This window comes from Pan paniscus, chromosome 8 (assembly GCF_029289425.2).
Source record: "Pan paniscus chromosome 8, NHGRI_mPanPan1-v2.0_pri, whole genome shotgun sequence".
Taxonomy (NCBI): Eukaryota; Metazoa; Chordata; class Mammalia; order Primates; family Hominidae; genus Pan; species Pan paniscus.
In genome coordinates this window covers 116784331-116808988 of record NC_073257.2, presented here as the reverse complement: position 1 = coordinate 116808988, position 24658 = coordinate 116784331, and the positions used below count along the sequence as shown (strand labels likewise).

General features: G+C 42.5%; 1 protein-coding gene across 1 annotated transcript in view; it reads right to left on the bottom strand.

Annotated features, from left to right (window-relative positions):
- SORCS3 (sortilin related VPS10 domain containing receptor 3) overlaps positions 1-24658 on the bottom strand; it is a 616732-nt gene that overhangs the window by 334404 nt on the left and 257670 nt on the right. The window contains exon 3 of the mRNA XM_003825558.7: positions 9195-9294. Coding sequence (XP_003825606.2) covers positions 9195-9294 — 100 coding nt within the window. The remainder of the gene's footprint in view (positions 1-9194; positions 9295-24658) is intronic.

The window sequence follows — 24658 nt, the reverse complement described above, 5'->3', positions numbered from 1 at the left end:
CACAGCGAGGGGAACATCACACACCGGGGCCTGTCAGGGGAAAGGGGAGGGAGAGCATTAGGAAAAATATCTAATGCAGCCAGGGCTTAAAACCTAGATGACGGGTTGATAGGTACAGCAAATCACCATGGCACATGTATACCTATGTAACAAACCTGCACGTTCTGCACATGTATCCCAGAACTTAAAGTAAATTTTTTTTAAAAAATTAAAGCATTTTTCTGGCCAGGCATGGGAGCTAGTGGACAGTATTAAGAACAATTCATAAAAAAATGCTAACAACCCTCCCACACAATATATCTAACATGCTAGTTATGCTTCTGAAAGAAGGGGACAGGTAAGTGATCTTTTATCCCCATTTTACAAATTGAGAAGGTGAGGATCAGAGAATTTAAATGACTTCTCAGTGCCATACAGCTAGTTAACAGAAAGGCTTAAAACAGAAATCCTGATTCTTTTCCCAGATAGCTCACCTCCCAGGGACCCAGCCTCTTGTTCCTTTATCAAGCCATTTGGCCTTTGTCATGCTGCTCAACCATTCTGGGTAGTTTTGAATGCAAGTCCTTGGTTTCCCACCCAGGTTCATTTGAAATGAGATTCCAGCTGCAATACCCTTTGGGCTTTGAGAGTGGAGTACTGAGAGGCTGTGGATATCTCTGTAAGCCGTAGAGACACAACTGACATTCAGCAGGACTGACGTGGAATGCTATTTTCCTACCACTTCATATTTGTGCTCACCTTATTCTCAGTCAAGGTTCTCTATCAGATCAGAATTCTCCAGCTGTCACCAGCCTTATGGGCTTGGCAGAGAATACTAGACTAGGAGTCAGTAAACTGCTCCAGCCCCAGCTCTGAGGCAAGTGACTCTATGACCTCAGACAAGTCCCTGAGTGGCCTCTTCTGTTCAATGAGGGTCTGCACAGTCTCCGAGAGCCCTTTAAGCTCCAATATGCAGTGAGTCTAAGAATTAAATATGAATGGAAATGAGTCAAATGAGCATATTAGACCAAGGCACATGACCATCAGCAACAAATCTGAGCAAATGGCTGACATCTCAGTACCAAATATCCATCATCTGCAAATTGCATGATGATCGTGCCAACATCATAGAGTTTCTGTTGAAGTATTAAATGAGTTAATTCATTGGAAGCATTTAGGATAATTTTCAGCACATAGCAAACTCTCAAAAAACTCTAGCTCCTTCTTGTATTATTATTTTTACTGTCATTGTCATTATTATCATAGACACTTGTTGCCTTTATGAATAGAAACAGATACTAGCACTAACAGAGACTTCTTTGCTCCTTAACAGACAGGTTATTATGCACATGTTATGAAGAGAAAAAGAAAGGCTCACAGAGGAGAGATGTCTGGTTGATGTGTCATTAAGTCAATGGCCATGAAGGAGGGAGTGTGGTACAGCAGAGCTAAGCTCCCACTCCCTATTGCAACACTTGGTGTCCTCTATTCTGGGTTACCAGAACAGGCAGCATCTCTAACTCCCTTGCCTGCAGGAGGAGGGCTAAGCGTCCCTGGGTAATACGTGTGATGCTCCTATGAAGTTGCATTGGCTCATGCTGATAGAACCCCTTAATTGTGCCAGCAAGTAGTGCTGCTGCTCTGACTTCTACCAGCAGAGCCAGTGTGTTTCAGGGACCCACCTTTTGACCAAGGAACTGTAACTTCAGAAAAGATAGCCCGGGTGACAGGGCTTGGCCAGCCAACATGTAGTCATATAACTAAGAGCTATGAGGATTACACTTCCTAAGGGCTTGGCCAGCCAACATGTAGTCATATAACTAAGAGCTATGAGGATTACACTTCCTAAGGAATTCCCAACTGGCTATCCAATGAGCCACAGAAATTAAATGTGGATCATCACATGGTACTGCAAAGCCCTCTGAAAAACACTGTCTAAATGGTGGCCATCCAGACGACCTGAGCTGGAAGGGGCTTCGAAAAGCATAGAACACAAACTTGCCATTATACAAATAGAGAAATGAAAGCCCTGGGAGGGAAGTGGCCTATATAAAGACACTGAGTTGCTCAGGGGCAAAACCAGAAGCAGAAAGCAGACATCTGCCCCCTACCCCTACTCTAGTGGTCTTACCCTACAATGACACAAAAAGTCCCTTTGCACTGAAGGATCAACCATGTGCTTCCTCTGAGTCAAAGGGAAATCTTTGTAAGCCACACTTGACTTAGTTTATCTCTCACACATATAAGGGTATCAGTGCAGGTCCCCAGCAAGAGAGTCTACGAAGTGTTCTCCTGTGAATCTAAAGACCACTTTGCAAATACCAACTTTTCACCTGTAGACTTAGTTACCACTCTGAATATGCCACATGCTGCCAATTGGAAACAGGGATAACAGTAGATTTGGTACAGCCTGTTAGCCCCCAAACCCTGAACTCCACCTCCTAAATATTTCAAAACACGGATGTTTCATATTAAAATCTATATAGAAAAATCTCTTTAAAACTCAGAACATAATAGCAAGGATGTTAACAATAACTGGCTATGCTGGGCCCTCATTTTCACATGACAACAGTCATTTGGAGCCTAATGGCAAAAGGCCCTTTACAGAGGGGCTTCCAAGTCTCTACCTGGCCCACATCTTCCTTGCCATTATCTTCTGGCCCCTGCATGCATCCGAATTTGAGACCTAGGTCTATGTAGCAGTCATTTTCTTCGGTGCATCTTGTCTGCCCAGGTGAATTGCACATTTCTGAAAGCAGGAAACTCCTTCCCTCACAACATACTTTACTCAGAGGTAGACATTTTTAAAAGATTGTTCAACAGCCTAAAATTACCTTTCCACCTTTTTGGCCTTACTTTAGTGTAAGAGACTTTAGTATTTGTGGACTGAAAATGTGTTACCCTGCCACTTACTTTCCCTGACCCTCCAACTATCTTAGGAGTCTGGTATTTTAAAATTCTGTGCTATGTTTTGGTTAAAGGTCTTCCAGCATTTTAAAGATAGTTCAGGGTTATGTGTTGTATCCAGAGAGCGACATTGGCATAACCAGCCTCCGACCACACACGTGGTGCCTCTCGAACAGCTTGACAAAAGCAGCTTGCTCACTGTAAGAATCTCACTGGTAATTCCCACTATATTTCTGCAGGGTAGCCTGAAAGTAATTATCCTTCTCACTGGTAAATCAATTAGGAATGCAGGATGTAATATTCCCCTCCTCCTCCAAGAAACTGCTAATCCTCTAACACTAATGAACAGAAAACCCCAGGCAACAGGGTTACCACTAATAGAGTGATGATTACAACTCACCTGGTCTTTATACCTGTGGTAGTGGCACCAACCCTGTGGGCAGATAGAGGTGAACAGGAATCCTGGACCCCCTCTTATTAGCTATTTTCCAAAATTAAGTGTCCATCTGCTTGAGCCTCAGTTTCTTCGTCTGTCAAATGAGGATAAAACTACCACGCTCAGGAGATTAATAGTAAAACTTAGAATAAAGTGTAGTAAGGAACTTAGCCCAGTGCCTAGAACTTATTAGAAGCTCAATAGAAAGAACTCATTAGCCTATACTGATGTCAGACCTTATAGTTTTCATCACACACACACACACACACACACACACACACACACACACACACACAGAGAGAGAGAGAGAGAGAGAGAGACATGTACCTCTAACTATAGTAATTTGGTCCCATTCTCTGGCTGTTAGACCAGTGTGTGCTCTCTGCCATTTCCAATGCACTGTCTCCAAAGTTGCAGGTGGCAGTCACTTTGGAGCCAGAGTAATTAGACAATAACATGCCTGCATTTCTCTGTCCACTCAAAGATTCATTCTCAAATAAGCTCGCCCATGGGAGTCAGGCTCCTCTCTAGTTAAGGCACAAAGCCTTCAGCCTGTTTTTACAAAGCACAGCAGACTTGACCTTGGCACTTGCCATCCTGCATGGGCCTGAGGACAAGAAACAACTGACAGTAATGAGTTCTGGGAACCCAGGGATGTTTATCTCATGCAAGGGGAAGGAGAAGCTGTGAGCTAGAGCTTACTAGCCCCATCATAATGGAGCCACTCCTCTGGGAGGCAAACCATACACTCTCCTGCTTCCAGAGCTAATATACTATTCCTCATCTTCAAGTACCAACCAGACACATTCAGCAATTCTGGGCTCCCATAAGGAAGTTGGGCTCAAACCTGGGCAATGAGTTAATTGGCCAATGGCTGGAGAAAGGCAAACAACCGGGTATACAAAATTCACATCAAATAGTCAGAGTGGGTCAAGGTCATTAAAATAATGCTGATGCCACCATGCCACAGAACAGCAGTCTAGGACAACTTCGACTGAAGCAGCTTCGTGCATTTCATATCAATACTCTCATTTAGACAGGGAATTATAAAACCCGCTAGATGAAATGATTATACCCTGCTCACAGCCTGTGATAAAGACAGTACTCCCAGTCTAAATCTCAGCTACCTCCAGGAAGCCCAGAATTGCTGAATGACTAATTTGTCCTCAAAATAAACCCATTGGGAAAGCTGCTGTAGATCTACCATTTATAGCAATATAGTCTTGGGGTAATTTATCAAAGTCTATTTTCTTACCCTGCCTACTTTCAAAGTGGCTGGGAGGATTAGAGATCATGTGGATAAAACTCTTAAAAGGGAGTTTAGGATAGTAGCTGCTCAGTTAGTGCTACCTGGGATGATTACTGGTAGAAGGAAACTATACACAGGTTAACACCTCTGCTTCCTTCCAACTTAATGGTTAATTAACTATCAGTATTTGGATAATGTTATGTTGTTCAAAAATGTTTAAAAAATCAACAATTAGCTTTGGGAGCAACTACATAAATACAAACTCAATTTACTGTTTTGCCAGGGGCAACAGATCTCATTTGATGTATTCATAGCCTCCAAGGAAAGCAGCAGCCATCTGTTAAATAAATAACTCATTAGGTGAAAAGCAAGTGCTTCTACAAGATGAACTCAAAAATCCATGAGAGACTACTGCCATTGGCTGACTGATGAAATGGGTTGCTACAGATAATTTGGGTACTAACCAAATCTAAACCATCTTCCCTAACACAAGCTGAGATGAGTATCCATATTACCATAAGTTTAAACTTGAAGACGTAAAGAAGGAAACTTAAAAACGAAGTTGCATTACATGATTCCAGAGCTCTAGACTAATAAAGAAACAAATAAGAGTATTTTTATTTATATCAAATTTTCATTTTGCCTAAGTGGCTGGAGAAGGGGGATTTCTGCTAAGCTGAATATACTGGTTACGAGAAAGTTAGAATGTAGACTACGTGTGCACTGTCAACATCAAGAGGCTCAGATTACAATACATACCACTTAGTAAAATGAAAATGAATCCAATTTCATTTTTTCTTGGATGATGAGGAAAGCACTTTAGATCATGTAGGACCCTTATGAACATTAATTTCTTTTTCTTTTCCTTCAGACGGAGTTTCACTCTTGTTGCCCAGGCTGGAGTGCAATGGTGTGACCTCAGCTCACCGCAACCTCCACCTCCTGGGTTCAAGCGATTCTCCTGCCTCAGCCTCCTGAGTAGCTGGGATTACGGCATGTACCACCACGCCTGGCTAATTTTGTATTTTTAGCAGAGACAGGGTTTCTCCATGTTGGTCAGGCTGGTCTCGAACTCCCGACCTCAGGTGATCTGCCCACCTCAGTCTCCCAAAGTGCTGGGATTACAGGCATGAGCCACTGTGCCTGGCTACAAACGTTAATTTCTATTGCTATTTTCTAAAAAAAAAAATCCATGCCATTGGCCTGTTGCTTATTTTTCCCCAATCTGAGTGAAGAAAATGTCTGTATGTTTAACTTTCTGGGTGGCAGTGCCTCCCAGATGGGAGTTAACTACACTTTGGTGATGTTTCTCAGACCAGACAACAAAATAGGCCTAACTTCTGTTTATTGAGCACTAGTTTCTGTGAGAAATGGCTCCTGAGAGCCCACTGCCTGAATGTCACCATGAGGAAGGATAAATGGAGGTGGTATCCCCGTGCCAGTGAGAGCCAAATCTCAACTCTACGTTCCTTCCAACCCACAGAATCTGCCTTAATCCATCCCTTGTCTCTATCACTTCTAAGAACTTCTTAGTTGCATTAAGGAGAGTTCAGACTGTCAGGAGTAGAAAAAAACAGCAAAAGACAAAAAGAAACATCATTATGATATTTTCAAAGAGGAAACATACATGACAGATGAATTCCAAAACAGATACAAACAGGTACAAACCTTCACGAGCCACTTAGGAAAATCCTCACAAAAATGGCCTATCAATCATCTACATGAAAATACGATTAATTCTGTTGTGGCCCAGATACAAGACAGAGATCAGTGCTGTAGGGCACTTTTCATGTGCCAAATATCCAGTTCTTGCTTCGCCCAAAGTGCATATGCCCACTGAGATCCAATATGCTCAAGGCACTTGTGTGGGATGGGAGGAGCACTAAATTAGGAGTCATCAGACCAACTGACAAGGCTGCTCCTAACCTGTTGAGTTGGCTGGGTGGGGCAGTTGTCCTCTGTGGGCCTCTGCTTCCTTCTCAAGAAGGGAGAAGGGCAGGAGAAGAACTGAAAACCATCACTGCTGGCTTGATTCAGTCAACTTTCATCATGTGCCCATCAAGGACATGGCACCAAGCTTTAATTCAAGATCATAAAGCAATTTTGAACCCCTACGCTATCACTGTACAAGAAGAAAAGCTGCAAAAGATGAGCTGATGCAAATACATCTGGCCTGACAATCAAGAGTCCTGGGTTCTAATCCTGGCTCCTTTTTCTATCTGGCTACGTGAGTTTTTTTGGCTTCAATTTTCTCATCTGTAAAATGTTGTTGGCATGGAAAAATGATTTCTAACCGAGACTCCATGGACATCTTGGGTTCATGAGTGGGATCTGAGGTGTCCACGAAGTCCTCAAAATGTATGAAAATTTTTGTGGCATAGGCCTATTTCTAGAGAGGCCGCCTAGAACTTTAATCACATGTGTAAAAGACTTGCAGTCCAAAAACTGTTAGGCACACTGTTGGTGGGAATGTAAATTAGTACGGCTATTATAGAAAACAGTATGGAGTTCCTCAAAAATTAAAAATAGAGCTACCATATGAACAAGCAATTCGACTACTGGGTATATATCCAAAGAAAATGAAACCAGTATGTCCAAGAGATTTCTGCACTCTCATGTTTATTGCAGCACTACTCACAACAGCCATGATATAAGATCAACCTAAGTGTCTATCAATGGATGAATGAAGAAAATGTGGTACGTAGACACAATAAAATACCATTCATCCATAAAAAAGGAAATCTTGCCTTTTGTGACAACATGGATGAACCTGAAGACATTATGCTAAGTTAAATAAGCCAGACACAGACAGACAATTACCATTTGATCTCACGCATATGTGGAATCTAAAAGAGTTAATCTCAGAATTAGATAATAGAATGGTGGTTAACAGGGGTCGAATGGTTAAAGGGGAGGCATGTTTGGGAGACATTGGTCAAAAAATACATAATTACAGTTATATAAGAGGAATAAGTTCAAGATATCTATTGTAGAGCATGATGACTATAGTTAATGGCAATATATTGTTTTCTTGAAAAATGATAAGAGTAGATAGTAAGTATTATCACCACAAAGTAACTGTGAGTTACCGCATTTGTTAATTAGCTAGATTTAACCATTCCACAATGCATATGTACTTCAAAACAGTATGTTGTACAATATAAATACATACAATGTTATATGTTAATTTTAAAATAAACAAATTAAAAGAAACTATTAATAACCACTTGTCTAGGTGAAATCTGTGCTTTCTTCTAGCTCTAAAATCCAATAATTTAAATAATGATACTGAAAGATGTGAAAATGGCAATGCTTTGGGACAAAGAAAAAAGAAACTACTCAAATAAAATCAATAACAGGTGCCTAAACAGCCAGCCTGATGATCAAAGCTTTGGCACTTGGCTAGTGGGCACCGTCTAGGGCCTGAGAGTCCCTAGAGCTAACTGGATCCTTTGGCTATCTATCACCAATGCTGAACCATAAGTCAACAATTCTGCTCCCTCCCTTTGCTGGGTGTACTTAGGGGCACTGGAGGTGGAGGTGAGGAGAAAGTCTATGGATGCACATTATTCTGCTAGTGGCTCAGGTAAAAGCTGTTCTGCTCTGAGCAGCATAAACAGTCATAATTCTCAGCCACAGTTTGGACTCTACCATGTTAGAAATCAGAGACATCCGCACAATGGTTTGAAGCTCGCTCCTGAGCTTACCTTGAGGAAGAAAGCACTGGCAAAACCACGGGGGAATGCAAATCAGATTGCAAGAGGAGAGCTTGGTGGTGCCATTTTTTTTAGCCTTTTAGAAATATTAAAATGACCTTTAATATGGTCATTTTGGTGCATGTATTTGAATCATGTCTGCCTACGTTTCTAAAGAGCAGTGCTTTCTTAGCTGGAGAAAGAGCACATCTCCCCAAAGATAATATATGGTGCAGTATTTGTTTTCTAAAACTGCCCATTGTTCCATAGAATCCAGGCCTCCTCCTCTCAGTAGATTTCCATGGCCAAGGTCTGACCTTATATGATTTCATCCTGGCTGCTAAACCAAGAGGAAAGCAGAGAAGCAGAGGTGCCACAGGAGTCTGGTCTGCCCTCTGCCTCAGAAGCAGCTCAGGATCAAGTTGAAGAAGCCAGGAGCTGCCTTTCTTTCCTTCACGTGGGAGAAACAATCTCCCTGGGAGTAAGGGGTTCTCAAAAGATGTACCAGCAAGAGGAAGGCTGTGGAAAGACTCAACTCTGAAGCTGAGCAAACCCATGCTTACATTCTAGATCTGTTACTTACCACCATCTGATTCAGGGTAGAAAGTTACTTCATCTCTCTGAGCTTCTCTTGCAAAATGGGGACCATAATAGTTTCTATCCCATAGATTCATTGTAAGGATAACTGAGATAAGACATAGGTACATAGTTTTACTGGTGGCATTACTATCACTGCTGCTGTCACTATTATTATTATTACTATCAAGCTTGTTGTTAGAATTACAAACAGCGTTTATGAAGTTCCCAGCATATAAACCAGACCTCTGTAAATGATTCCATGACAACTGAGTTTTTTCCTTAACCTCTGGCCCTAATCAGCACAGCTACCCAGCAGGAGTGCTCAGGACCTACTGACCCAGCCTCTTACCTTCCTTTTGTTGGTTGGATTGACATAGAGGTAACTGAGGACAGTCTTCAAACCCACTTTATCATTCAGCTTTTCATAGGTGGTGCCATAATCTGTCGACCTGCAGGTAAAAGAGAAAACAGAGAGGGAGAGATCATTTTACCAATGGGCAGCTATGTCCAAAGGGAAGCCAGGCTCTCCCTCGACTGACCAGCATCTTTCTTCCTGAATCATATGAGTGCTTCAGAGATAAAAAGCCCCATTAATTTTAGAAGAGCAATTAGACTAATGCATCTGCTTACTACCTAAGCGTGCTCCCCTTTGCTCCCAGCCTTTCTCAGGACCTACTTTTTTGCCCTTTGTGAAGTTGTTTGGTGAAAGGAGCTGCTGGAGATTGCCTGACTCTCATGCTGCTCAGCCCCGCCCCACCCCACCCCAGCTCTGTGTGGAGTTGTGGAAGCACACAAGTTCCCACCAGCAGACCCTCTATATGGGAGTTGTGTGTGGAGGCCATGGGAGCATGGTCAGCTGTCTCCTGAGGTCATCACCAGGGTACAACCAACTTCAACCCACTCCATTGAGCCTGAAGCAAGGGACCCTTGGAGGGGTAGGAAGTGCCCAGAAAACTTATGGGGTCCAATGGCTAAATGAGACCACACCAGGCAGAGGGTTGGATGCTTTACACAGGGACAATGATGTGGGTGTGTCCAGGGTGAAAAGCCTATGGCACTGGGCTGCTTACAGGGGAGGGGTTCATCACTCCAGTGATCCTGCTGGCTACCTGCTCCTCCTTTCCAGCACACTGACCTATGCCAAAACCAGAAGTAGAGGCTCCTTTCTTTCCATCCTGCCTTCCATGGTGGAGGAGGGAGAGAGGGTGCCAAACAGTGGGATTCAAGTAGTTGACCTCCCTGCCATACTGTTCACCTGTCCCCAAACCCTGGCCCACAGAGACCTCCCTCCCTTTTTCCACCACCTGTATCATCAGTTCTCACCTCCTCTTCCTGTCATCACTGTCCTTGGCTAGACTTACAAAACTTCTCCAACTCAAGCTTTAGAAGGGCACAGAGGTCAATGCATTTTCTCTGTACTCAACTGACCTTATAGGGGCCTGAAATCCGCCACAATCTCAGTTCTCAACTCTGGCTCTGAGCCTTGCTTTGAACTGGTATTTGATGCCCTAGTAACCACCACCCCCAGCCCTTGCTTTGAGCCTTTATCCACCTTCTAATGCTAATCAGTGCTTCCCTGGCCAACAGCTTAGCTTCAGAAGCTTAGTACTTAAAACTATATAACCTTTGTCTTTTTTTTAAGAGACAGGTGCTCACTCTGTTGCCTAGCCTGGATGGAGTGTAGTGGCACAATCATAGCATCACATCAGCCCGATGGCTTGTGCCTCAAATTCCTGGGCTTAAGCCATCCTCCCACCTCAGCCTCCTTCCCAATGTGATGACCCTTAACAGTCACCCCCACCCTCATCCAAGCTGGCAGATTCCTGGTCCCTGGGCCCAGTGTAAACACCCACCTGCACCTCCTCTGTAAAAGCTTCTCTAGCCCTCCTCCCAATCACCGCTCCTCTCTTTTCTGCACCAGAACAGATTTCCCCATCCTTAGGCACCCAAGGCACACTGTACATGCCTCTTCTCTAACTCTTCAATAGTGCCACGATTGATTTCTTTATGCTCTGTTTCCCCAAGCACAATGTAGGCTCCTCAGAGAATTAAAGAACATCACAAAACTCCCTTCATAAGAGGAAAGAACATGAATTTTGGGTGTAGCAAAATCTCTGTTTCATTCTACATCCATAGCTCTCTGGTTGCATGACCATGTGTAAGTTATTTGCACCACTGGAGCCTCAGGTTCCTTATCTGAGGAATGAAGATTCCGGGTGTGGTGACTCACGCCTGCAATCCCAGCACTTTGGGAGGCCGAGGTGGGTGGATCACCTGAGGTCAGGAGTTTGAGACCAGCCTGGCCAAGATGGTGAAACCCCGTCTCTACTAAAAATATAAAAATTAGCTGGGCATGGTGGCACACACCTGTAGTCCCAGCTCTGGGAGGCTAAGGCAGAAGAATTGCTTGAACCCAGGAGGCAGAGGTTGCAGTGAGCTGAGATCGCACCACTGTACTCCAGCCTGAGTGACAGAGTGAGACTCCGTATCGGAAAAAAAAAAAAAAGAATGGGGATAATTTAGTCTCATGAGGCATTTGTGAGGTTACAAAAATATAAGACATGGGAAACCTCCTAACAGAATGCAGGTATACTAAAATGTTAAAAAAAATAAACAAAAGTGAAGAGGCATTCATTCATTTCTCCTTTCTCCAAAATGTACAGCACAAAGTTTTACACATTATGCACACTCAGCACGTTTCACGTTTACTGAATAAACAAATATCAATATTTCAAACCCCTCCCTAGGCTACTGGCTCCACATGGTCATGAGTTATACTAACTTTAATCATCAGTCCCCCAAAAGCTGACTTATTCTCTGACTCTTGTCTACTGCAGGCACAGAAGCTCTGGGAATCACTCCCAATCTTTCTCCTTGCCTTTCTACAATGCAGATCACTCTTCAAGTCTTAATAATGCTATTTCCTAAAAAACTTAGACCCCTGGTATCCTTTCCATCGTCACACCAATGCTGTGGCTCATACATCATCATGTTTCAACGATCCCCCAATTTGATGCTCTTCTTCCAGTCTTCTCCCTCCCCCATTCATCCTCCATGCTGTTACCAGGCTATTTTTCTACCCCAGATCTGTCCACCTCACTCCTTGGTAGTAATTGCCCAATGCACACTGTCAAGCTGAATCTTCCAAGCTTAAGTCTTGTGAAATCTGGCTTCAACGTCCCTTTCTGGACCCATTCCCAGCCACTTGCTCCTCTGGCCCTTTCTCTCCAGCCTCGCTAAACTTTCGGCCCTCTGCTGCTGTACGCATCATCTCCTTGTCCGAACTATCCATCCCTGTTTCCTCTACTTGGCAAATTTTCCTCCAACCCTCAACATCTAATTCCAACATCACCCTTTTCCAGCTTTCCCAGGGGGAATTAATCACAATCTCCTTTGTGGTCCCGTACTATCTTGTACGCATTTCTATTTAAGCATTTATCCTATTGGTTTGGCTACACTGTCCTTATTCTGGGATCTCTTCCTTGGCTGTAACTCCTTGAAGACTAGAACCATGTTTTTAACAGCTCCAGTGTCTTGCACCATGCCTGGTACAAAGCAACTGCTGAAAGTAATAGTTTTTGTATTGTTTTAATTTGTCTTTATTTGTAAGAATGAATGGATGAATGAGATTGTCCAAACCTACTCACAAGTTTTTAACCAACTACTGATGTCTAGTGGTAATTCAACACACAGCAAACAATGCCTAGAAAACACGCTTGAGGCTTTGGATGCTAGCACAACAGTGCAGACGGTACAGTCTAGCAAGGTCTGTCCTAGGGAAGGGTCTGTAATTCACTTGTAGTAGAATTAAGGTTAAATGACAAATCACCCTGAGCAACTATCCTAGGCAGTGCAAGACTGGAGATAGACCGTGATCTCTAGAGGCTGTCATTTGCATTTTTATTAATCCAAGTAAAATATTTTACAGAGTTAATTACTTCTTAATTCTACACTCTTGAAGGCATAAAGGCAGCATGGTGTGGAGAAAGAATATTGAAGCTGGAGCCTAGAAGTCGAGACTGTAGAGCTGATTTTCAAATGCACTCAACGTGTTACCCTGGACAAGCCACTTTTCGAAGGCTGTTAAAAAATTATTCTGACACTGGTTAAAATGATTAAGTAAACTTTATTCAGGACTACTGCAATATGTAGAGAGACTACTGCAAAGGGATTTTGCAGTAGGGGAAAGACAGGGCTCAACTCCAAATAGAACAAGGAAAAGTGGGAATTTTTTATCAGAGGCAGAGGAGAGGTCAGTGGATGAAAAATTGCTAACAGGGGAGGGTAATTCTTTGTTACTAATCTAACAAGTTTCTTGCTGAATGCAGGCCAGGGTGATCAGATATTACCTAGATTATAGTGGAGGATGAGGACTTTGATTAGCAACAGAGGCTGGGAGATTCTGGCTAACCTGACTTAGACGGATTCTTGTTAAAAAATTGGACTCTTGAGAACATGCCCAAGCAGGGGAGCCTAGTTAAAAAAAGAGCTCAGAGGATCCTAACTCAAGTTTGGTTAAGGAAAGCATCTTTGTCAAGCTCCATTCCATCATTAACACAAGAGGTTTACTTACATAATCCTAAGGTCCCTTATGGGATCTTAAATTTTATTAAACCACCAACACAATGCTAAGTTGTTTTCCAACTATCATCTTTTCCTCATACTATCTATAGCAAAAGTCTTAGAAGAGCTAAATTCTCAGGGCTCCCTGCAGGACTGATGGAAGTCACAACAAACTTCCTTCCCGAATCCAAATAACTCTCACAAAAGATAGTACGCTGATCATCACACATGGTCTCACTTTCACAACCTGCATGACAGATTAACACTGACTTTGCTATTTTCCAAAAGTGGCTGCTGAAAAGAGGGACTTCCCAACAAAGGACACCCTCTATGTCTCAGTCTCCTCCATGCCTCTGGCAGGTTCTGCTCATTTGGTCTCAGAGGAACAAGTCCTATTTGATGAAGATACCTCAGGGAGCCTGGGAGCCTATGGAACCAACAGTGCCCTCGACTCTGTCCTTTTCAGGATGGCCACTGCACACTGCCCTGACCACAGCATTCTGTGGGGCCACTTGGCCTGGGGTGAGGGGCAAATGGTAGAGAGGTCTCAGCCCCATTGCCAGAGACATTTATGCTGGCAGAACTTGCTCTTACAAGAAAGCAAACCATCCTCTCTACTTTGTGATTCCAGACATCAGCCAGTGGGGTCACTTAGAGAAAACAGGCTCATCTCATCAATTTTAAAGCTAGCCTCCCAAATCTTGACACTAGGTTCATAAGACTGAAATGTTCAGAACACTGCAGCCATGACACCAGTGCCCTGAGCCAGGCATAGGCCTGGCACTCTGCCAGTTACCATTCTGAATTGTTCAGTGCACACAACTAACCTGGAAGGTGGCGCATGAGGTCAGTGTAGCCACGGGGCTCTGGCTCCTGTACCCTGGCTCCAGTTACCCCAACCCCACTCCACTGTCACATGTGTGTGCACACACATGTGTGTCTCTATCCCTTGTTCTTTTTTTCTTATTAATTATTTCCAGCACATAGAAAAACACAATGCAATGCCCATCATTTGGCCACTATTAGATTTAACAAGTGTTTGTGTGCATAAACAACACATAACCTTTTTGAGTGTTTCTACATGTATATAAGTGTTATCACATAGGATATATGTTCAGCAGCTTGCTTATTTCACCCAATATTCGGCTTGTGAGATGTATCCGTGTTACAAACCTAGTGGTCATTCATTCACTTTAACTGCTATCTAGTGTTTCAGCTTATGAATAAACCACTGTTTATCCTTTCAAACCACTGAGAAGTATTTTTTTTAAATTTGCTATTATAAACAATGTTACAACAAACATTCTTATGCGTGGCTTCTTGTGTATTTGTGAAGAAAAGTTTTTCTGGGGTGACGTCTCTGTGTGGGTCACCTCAGGGCATAACTTCTACTTCACTGGCTATGGACAACATCTTCTCCAAGGAGGCTGTACCTCCAAAGAGACACTGCTCCTTGGTTTCACCGCCTGCTCAGGCACTTGCTCATCATCTGGCAGGTCCTGCCAGCTACCTGTCACTCACGCTACTCTCCAGGTACCTGATGCTGACTGGCAGACTGGACATCCTCCCTCTTCAACTTCCTAGAGGTGCTTGGGACTATTCTATGACATCAACTCCTAGTCTGAGTCCTGAAACTGTTCACTGAGTTCTCGTCTCATCCAGAGGCATTCCGAAGGACTTAGTGCGGACTGGTACATTGTGGGAGGAACCCCCCGTCTGACCTGCCATACACTTGGTCATTCCCACAGGGCCACTCTCCCACTGACAATTTCAGTCAGGAGTGGAGGTGTGAGTTACCGTATGCTTTTTACCTACCCAGCAAGTTCACTACTCCTCTAGTGATCTTCTCGGGGAGAGGCTGGTGGCAATAAGAATATGGGCTATTTTAAAAGAAAAAAAAAAAAACAGAAAAGACATCCAGTCGATGCAGCCAAGTCAGCCTCTCAGTAGAGCTGAACTGCAGCTCAACCTCCCTGTCCTAATGCCTCGTTCTGGCCAGAGACAGACACTCTGCCAGCTCTCACGGGGCCATCTGATATTCTCAATCTGGGTGAGCACATGGCTTTCCTTATCCAGTCAGCACCCTCTCCTGGTGTTTACCACCCTGGTCCTCAGTCCTCTCCTCATTTCTTCTCCTCTTCTTGCCCCTGAGCTCTGCAAAATTAAGGATCATTAACCCTGGCATCTTTCACCAGTCAGAAGTCATCTCCTCAGTGGCCTGCCGTCTGAGGGATACAATCTAAAATTGGCAAACAACCACAGTTGTAGTTGTTCCTTTCCTCTCAGCAACTTCTGTGTTGCCATGTTTGGCTCATTCCTTTGCATATATTTATCAACCATGGCATCTGACATGGGCTAGGCACACTGTGCTTTGCTTCCCCTTTCCGGCCATTTAAAGTAGCTCTGGCTCAGGTTGGCAAACTTTTCTTTCCTGTAAAACAACCAGATAGTAAATATTTTGGGTTTTGTGGACCTCTGCCACAACTACTCAACTCTGCCCTTTTGCAGCTCCAAACAAGCCAAGCACAATAGCAAAATGAAAGGGTGCTTTTGCAAAAGCAGGAGGGGTATGATTTGGTGGTGCTGCTCTAGCTGGTATCAGCTAGAGGTAGAGAATATCAGCCTCTACCTCTATCCCACCCCCGAGTCATGTTCTCACCCTGCTTTTGTCTCTACGACAACTTCTCAAGATTTCTGCCTGGATCTCTGATACCCTAGAGCATCCTTCCCTGCCTGGCTGCCGCATCAGGTCAAACACCTGCCTCTGTCTGGCATTCAAGGCCTTCGTAGTTTACCTGCTTTGCTTTACCATTGCCTCCAATGTTCAGATTGTCTCCTTTTTGACTCCCAGCTCCAGTACTCATTGTACTACAAAGATCTTTCCTATAATTCCCACCCACACCCTCCTCTGCATTTACACTAATTGCACCTAAGAGCTCCCTATTTATTCTCTGAATATACATATGTGCTTTTGATATTTTCAGCAATTGCTAAAAGCTTCATAAAAGAACAATCACAAATGAATTTTTTTTAATTTCTGAAAGTGCAGAACACAGTTCTACATAAAGAAAACAAGAAGACTGGAGTAGTACAAAGACAACTAGACTCAGAGCCAGATCTAGCTGTGCAAGCTTTTCATGTCTCTGAACCTCAGCTCAGACAATAGGGTTGTTGTTATTCAGATTCAATGAAGAGTAATAAGATACCTAGCTTAGCATCTGCTAAAAGCCCTTGTTCCATAAATGCTTATGGCTGTCATTTTTATGAATACCCCTGATTGTATTGTCCTCAAGGGAAATCACCTTGTTTTCTTTTTCTTGATTTGCACTACTTACACTTAACAGGGGTGAGGCACACGGATACCCAATAAATCATTAAAGGATCTGTGGACACTGTTTCCAATTGTCACCATAAGTGTATGATAAGACCCAGTTGCCTGGAGAATCAAAAGATAGAACTATGTTTCCAAGTGCCAGGCCTTGGGGAGCACCCACTAGCAGCTCCTTCAGGTGTACTCCACTGAGATACACTGAGGATTGTCAACAATCAAAGACCATAGGCTATTAGGTGCTCTGGTGTGTGGTGAACCGCAGCCCATTCCAAGGTCAGGGTCAGGAGTTCCCACAGCACAGCTCCAGACCAAAGACTTCTCAGAGAGTTGTGATGGAAAAGCATTAATGTTCCCCTCTGGCCTATTCCACTCCTCATTTTAGGGCCAGTGCCCAAAGTCACATTAATCTGTATCTTTGCAATGGCAGAAGCCCAGCCTGACCACAAATAACCATCCAGTTAACTAATTTCAGACCTCAAGCCAAAAGTAAGTCATTTAAATAGCTTCATTCTCCAAGTGGGTATTGCCCCACCCTCTGCTTCAGAAACTCCACAGGAAGGTTGATGCCAACGCAGAAGCTTACACAGCTCTCCCTGACCTCTTTTTACCTGACTCGTGGCTGCATTGTTTAGTCTCACAAAGAGAGGCACAATGATACAGGATAATTAATTCATCTCTATTTCCTCCTGCCCCCACTATTTGAATGAGAGCCATCACAGGTTCTAAATGCGGAAAATTGGAGGTTTGCTGTCTTTGGAGACCAGTCATGCAGAATTCATGGTTCAGATCAGATAAGTTGTAGACCCACCAGCAGCAGCTTCCCAGCACACGTCTCAGGTAGGACAGAGGCTGAAGTATATGGGGTTGGGCCAATATTCAGATCTTCAGTTTCTTTCTTTTCCTTTCTTTCTTTGGTGTGAACACATTAGTTCTCACTGAAGACCTTCAGTTCAGATAATAGGATGGTGAGTTGTTATATTTAGGTTTTAAAATGCCAAAAACTCTAACCTATCAAGCAAAAGACCTATTTGTATCATGCACGTAAGGGAAGGAAAGAAGCCCTCCAGGGAAAAGAAAGTGCACAAACAGGCCCATGAGAAGGTATGACAGCCCATAATTCACTGCATCTCTGTTGATATGAACATAACTGAATAACAATTATCAGGGAAAGGCTAAATAGAGCGTATTACACACACACACACACACACACACACACACAGTACTATACAGCAGCATTCAAGAGTAAGACAGATACCAGAGATATTGACCTGAAAAGTCTCTAAGACATAATACTAAATATATTGCACACACACAGTATATCCAGACACAACAAGGCAATACATTTCCATTAAGTTTATAAGTGTGTAAACAAATACATATAAAATCTAGTGGAAAATATATAAAACTACTAATAGAAGTTACCACTGGGTAGGGAACCGGGGTGGGCTGGGGTTAGGTAGCTAGAAGCACTTGAATTTACTTGTAATGTTGAGATGTTTTCAAACAAAAGTGCATCCAAGTATGACTCATGTAGTTAAAAATCATAGCAATAAAGTGATTGTTACCAAACAGTCACAATGTTAATCAACAAATTAACACATCTGTAGGAGAACCCAGTTACAGATAAGCTTCTGCATTCAAAAAGGCAGACCAAAAGAATCACAAGAGGATTCATTTCAGAGTCAAGGAGATTTGGATTCAAATCCAGTCTGTGGAGCCTCAGACTAATTATATAAACTCATGTTTCATATCTGCTCAATGGGAATCTAAATGTTGTCTTCTCAGGGCTTTTGTGAAGCTTATATAGCCCTACTATCAGAGGGTTCACTTCACTGTCTGTTGTTGGGCAACACCACGGTAGACCAATAATATTATCACAGGAGGAGAAACTGCCTCACACATTTCTGGGCAAACAGCAGCTGTGTTATAGCTACATAACCCCCAGTGGACAGGCTAACGCCATCTCATTCCCACCATATCAGCAGTAAGCTACCAAAAGACACATGGGAGGATGGGGGGCCTGCTACATGTAATCAAAGATAGCCTCCAGCAGGTGGCCAACACTTAACAAATTAAAGTCCAGGGAAAACGAACCCAACTTTTCCACTAAGTTTTCCTGGGGAAAAAAATAATGAGGCCTACACTAGCAGGTGCTGGACAGTTTTAGCAAGGCATCACTGTCTAAAAAATAAATATGTTTATCATTTCTCTTTAAAATTACATAGAGCCAGTCGGGGCCCTGTGACATGTGCACAATTATGTCTGTTTGGGCACATCCAGAAACCTCCAGGATAAAATGTGCAGCCGCCCAAAGAAGGAACATGAATAAATAGAGAGCCTTCAGACCACCTTCCTACCCTCAAGAAACTAAATTCTGTGTCCCACTCATCTTTAAATATTTTCCTTTTCTGTAATAAGCACAATGCCTTGCACATGGAAGGCACTCAATGCTTTCATTAATCACTTTTCAATAAATGCAAATACCTCCCCTCCCAGAGTCTTCAGCCCGGGAGAGAAGAGAGTGTCTCCTTCTGCTGCCATCCTCCCCGACGGAGCCTCTCATCTCACCTGCCTCTGCTTTCCCAGTGCTCAGCATCTTTGTCACTCTCAGAGAGCATCGTATCGGCTTTCTGGGACCACATCTTTTTCTCTTTTCTGCTATTGTTTTATGCCATTATTTAACTTTGTGTGCATGACACTTCTTTCTCCAGACAGAATAAGGTCTTTGAAGTCAAGGGACTACCTTGGACGTCTCTTTTAACCCCTAAATCATGCTGAATAATGCCATGCAGGGTAAATCCTCAAACTGAGAAAATATGTCCCAGGGACTGAAATAGTCACATTCAGACAGATTCCCTTCTGACTGAAACTGTTCTGCTGTGAGAAACTAATAGCAAAGCAGATGCTCCTTTGTGCTGGACCAGTTTTACCAGTTGTCCTACTGGCCATCCAGAATAGAAAGAGGGCTAAAGTCTTCCAATACATGGTGTCTTCCAACGCAGGCAAGAAGAAGAGGAAATTCCCAGTTTCCAAGGAGTGAATTACAGCTCTCCTTTTTGAGCCTCTAACACTATAGTAACTTCATCTCGTTTTGGGTCCAGAAACCTAAAACTTCATTTATCTCTTCCTTTGTAAAAATTATGGAGTGATTGCTCTGCTCTCTGTGCTGTGTTACATGCACATCATTTAAAACAATTGCCTATTGGATCCTACATTCTACACTGACTTCTTGACAACAGACCCGAGTAGTAGGGCATGAAAAACAATCTCAGTATTTTTTAAGCTTTCTTTTGAATGGCTAAGCAGGAAAAAGCAATTAGCTAGAAGTCGGATGTATTGTCAAGTCACAGAATATGCCTTAAACTATCACAGTGACTCTTAGAGAAGTGTCCCTTTCAAGATCTGAGGCAGCGTGCGCTTGAACCCACATGACATGGGCTGGCTCAGTAGATTGGTTACCACAGCCTTGGATAAAAGGAATGTCACACCCTAGAGTCTTTTAAAAAAAAATACTGAAAATTTATGGTAGAAATACCCTTAAATTAAAAAAAAAAATAACACACAAGATAGCCACATCATATAGAAAAACTCAGTTAACAATTTGGTGTGTTTTTCTTTAACTCTTGTGTGTTTACAAAATTTGGGGTCATTATTTATAGAGTTTGGGTCCTGATTTTCCATTTAACATAATATTGTAAGCATTTCCACATATTGTTACATATTTTTCAAAAAATCATTTTATTTTAAAGCCTTACAACATTCCAGTGTATGAATGCATCATAATTTACTTTAACTATCTTCTCTGGCCAGTTGGTCAGTTTCTAGCCAAAATCTTGTATTAAATAACTTGAATGTGTGTTGTCAGACATAAATATTTGTATGTATCATTATTTGTTTCCCTAGAATAGATTCATGTAAGTGCAATTACTAGTTCAAAGGATAAAAATTATCATTAAAGCTCTTGCTATAAAGTGCCTTACAGACATACTCTGGCCAATCTGCACTTCTATTAACAATGTATAAAAGTACCAGTTTCACTGCATGCTTGCAACATTGGGCATTATCATCTTGAAATTCCTGTACATAGATGTTCTAAGATACCAAAGGACATACATATTGACGCCAAAGTGTGATAAAAATCTGAGACCTTTACTGTATCTCCATACCAGAATGTCTTTAACAGTGGTTGGTTCTCAAACTTTTATGACTCGGGACTCCTTTATACTTTTAAAAGTTACTAAGGACCCCAAGATATTTAATTCAAGTGTGTAATATCTAGCAATACATATTACAACAGAAATTACATCTGAGAAAAATTTACAATATTGACTCATTTTAAAATAACAATAACCCTGTTACATGTTAATATAAATAACATAATTTTATTTAAAAAACTATAGTTTCCAAAACAAAACAATTTCATGACAAAACTAGCATTCTTTTACTTTTCAAATTTTTCTTTCAAAGCTCTTTAATATCTGGTTTAATAGAAGATACATGGATTCTTTTATCTGTTTCTACATTCAATCTGTGATAATATCAAATATGCCAGGTAGCCTCTAGTAAACTCCACTGTACACTCATAAGAAAATAAGAGTTTAAAAAGCAGATAACATTTTATTATTATTAGAGAATAGTTTTGACTCTATCCATCCTCTGAAGAGAGTCGTGGAGGCTCCCAGGGGTCACTGGGTCATACTTTGAGAACTGCTGCTCTATGCCAAACAACTCCTGGGTCCCAAGAGGACTGTAACTTACAACATGCCTTTTTTTATTATTATTAAATCTATGCCCAGTCGCAAATCTCCTCTCACTTCAAACCTTTACAGTTCAACTCCAGGATCCTGTGTAAAGCCCTCTCATCTACCGTGCTCTTCTGTTATCTTTCCTTTCTCTGGTTTTCTATTGTTTTTATATATCTACAGCACAATTTGCCCTGTCCCCTCTGATTTCCATAGTCTCTTGACCTCACCACAACTATAAGCTTCTTGAGGTCAGGGATCAAGACTCTGGCAGACACTTAGACTCTGTAATTAATTTTTCAGAAGACTGTCACCCTAAATCACTGTGGCATTAAGTAACTAACATTTGCATAGTGCTTTATACAAAACACTTCCTCTTAAAGCAGTTCACTGAATCCTCACTATGACCCTCTGACATAGATATTTTATCTCTGTCATAAAAATGAGGAAACAGACTCAGAGACGTTAAGTGACTGACTAAATGACAATCCTGGAACTTGAACCCAGGTCATATGATTCCAAGTTCTATGCGCTCTACTTCAATGCCCGACCATTTATTTAAACAATGGTAATTGAGCATCTGCTTCACAAAGTATCACATGGCAAGGGTTTCACTGATTCACCTGCTCAGGGGGTCTCCATGGTCGTTTCCTATTGGAAAGCTATACAAGTATAAAAAGGAGAATGCTTGGAGTCAAAATTAGGTTAGAATTCCTGCTCTCCTACCTACTAGCAACACAACACCAAAAACACTGCCTAACCTTTCCATGCCTCAGTTTCCCCATATCTAACATGGGCATAATAGTTGCCATCAAGCAGTGTTATTAGGAGGATTCAGTGAGAAAACCTACATAAAGCACAGGGCAAGAATCAGCTTAGTTTCTTGACAGGCTTTCATTCCTTCCTACAACTGTCTTATCACCATTCCCTGTTTCTCCTCTAGAAAATAACAATGACTTCACAAGATGAAGACAGCCACTTCCTATCATCTGAGTGATCTGACTATTGAACAGAAAAACATATTTTATCTCAGATAACTGGTTCTGGAGTCTTTGGAACAAGAAGGTTGCAGAAGCCAAGGAAAAAAGTATAACTGGAAAGAGAAGACAGCAATTTTCATGGTCAATCCATGCAAAAGCCTGCAAGGGCCTTGGCTCAAGGACCCTGTCCCTCACAGCCCACTCCCCTCAACATACACAAACATTCCTCAAGTCCATGACCTCTCAGAGTCACTGGAATTCAGCACTTTTCCAGAGATGGGTGCTCCCTTGGGTAAAGAGAGTGCTCAACTGGGCAAGTCAAGGTGCTGACAGGAGCCAGAGTCCCAGTCAGAAACAGAATGTATCTCAGGCAGTTAACAATCATCAGGACTGGCAGCAACATGGTCCTATCAGCCATCTTCAGTGGCTCACACTTAAGCATTCAGCAAGCCCCATGAGTTATGGTTGATTGGGTTTCTAGTCTTGTTGTTACAGACACTCTTTGTTTCCAACCAAAAACAATGCTTCACAGTTTGATTACTCTCTTTCTCTGTAAAATGAGATGGTTGGAATCAATGATCTCAAAAGTCCCTGCCATCCCCAACATTCTATGCATCTGATCAAGCTCCAAATGGCTTCTGGCTCCTTCCAAAATGCAGATCTATGCTCCAAAGATGCAGATCTGTCACCACTGAGAGGCCACTGAGGTCCTGCAAAAACTGCCTAAGTGAGGGCAATGTCTCTGGAGTAAGCATTCAGCTGTTCAAAGGTTTGCCAGCCTCTGCATCACCTAATCTAGGCACCAATGGGAACACTGTCAGAAAGAATAATATGGTGTTAGGGAGACAAGACCGTCTCTCACTAGATAGCTAGAAAGCAAGGCATGAGCAAGGCCTGAAAGCCAAGGGCTGAAAAACATCATTTTAAATCTAATAACAAGACCACCAGGAAAGGCTGGGCAAGACGACATAGCACATTGGTGAAATTCAGAGATAGTCCTCTCCTGGAGAGACTGTAGGTGAGGGGAAGGTTTGAGGGGGAGATGGTAGTTAGGAAAGGGGCTCAAGAGTGCTATTAGATAAAACTCTGAGGACAAGGACCCTACTAAGTCTCCAGGGCACACTCCCTGATACGTTGCAGGAACTCAATAAGTACCTTTAATGAATAAATAAATAAATAAGGGATACATGAGTAGGAAGCAATTAAGCCAAATGGAATATATTACCAGAGCGGTTAAGTACACAAACTTCGAAGTCACAGACATGGTTTCAATGCCTGGTTCCACCACTAGATAGTTGTGTGATCTTGACCAGGTCACTTACCCTCTTTGAACTTCAGTTTTCTCATCTATAAAATGGGCAAAACCATCTAAAAAGTTTTTCCAGGGTTTTTTGATAACTCAAGCAGGCAATGCACATGCAGTATTTATCACAATGTCATGCATATTATAGGCTCTTAATAAATGGTGGCCATTATTAATATGATGATGATGGTGACAATGTCAATGAAGAAGACAATGACATTTATTAGTGATAGAGGAGCTCAAAGTAAAGGAAGGAAGACTTCATGAAAAAAGTAGGCTTTGAAAGAGGGTTGAGTATTGGAAGGTCAACAGAAGACAAAGAGTATGCTCAAAGGCTTGGAACCTGAAAAATGCAAGTATTTTCAGAAGGTAATTAAGGAGACTGGGTAGATAATAAAATGTTCTTTCCCCGCCCCCCTCCCCCCACCCCAAGATAGAGTCTTGCTCTGTCGCCCACGCTGGAGTACAGTGGCACCATCTCAGCTCACTGCAACCTCCACCTCCCAGGTTTAAGCAATTCTCCTGCCTCAGCCTCCCGAGTAGCTGGGATTACAGGTGCGTGCCACCACACCTAGGTAATTAATTTTTGCATTTTTAGTAGAGATGGGGTTTCACCATGTTGGCCAGGCTGGTCTTGAACTCCTGACCTCATGATCCGCCCACCTCGGCCTCCCAAAGTTCTGGGATTACAGGCGTGAGCGTCCGCACCAGGCCATAAAATGTTCTTACACGGGCATAAGAGGGGATAAGTTCAGATCAGTAGAATAAGATTATGTGGGGGCTCCTACATATCTGCTAAGAAGCTTGAACTTGTCTTACAAGAAATGAGATAGGAATATAAAGGCTGTTTGAAAGGACTAAGCTGTTAGTGATTTATATGATGGTTTGGTGAAG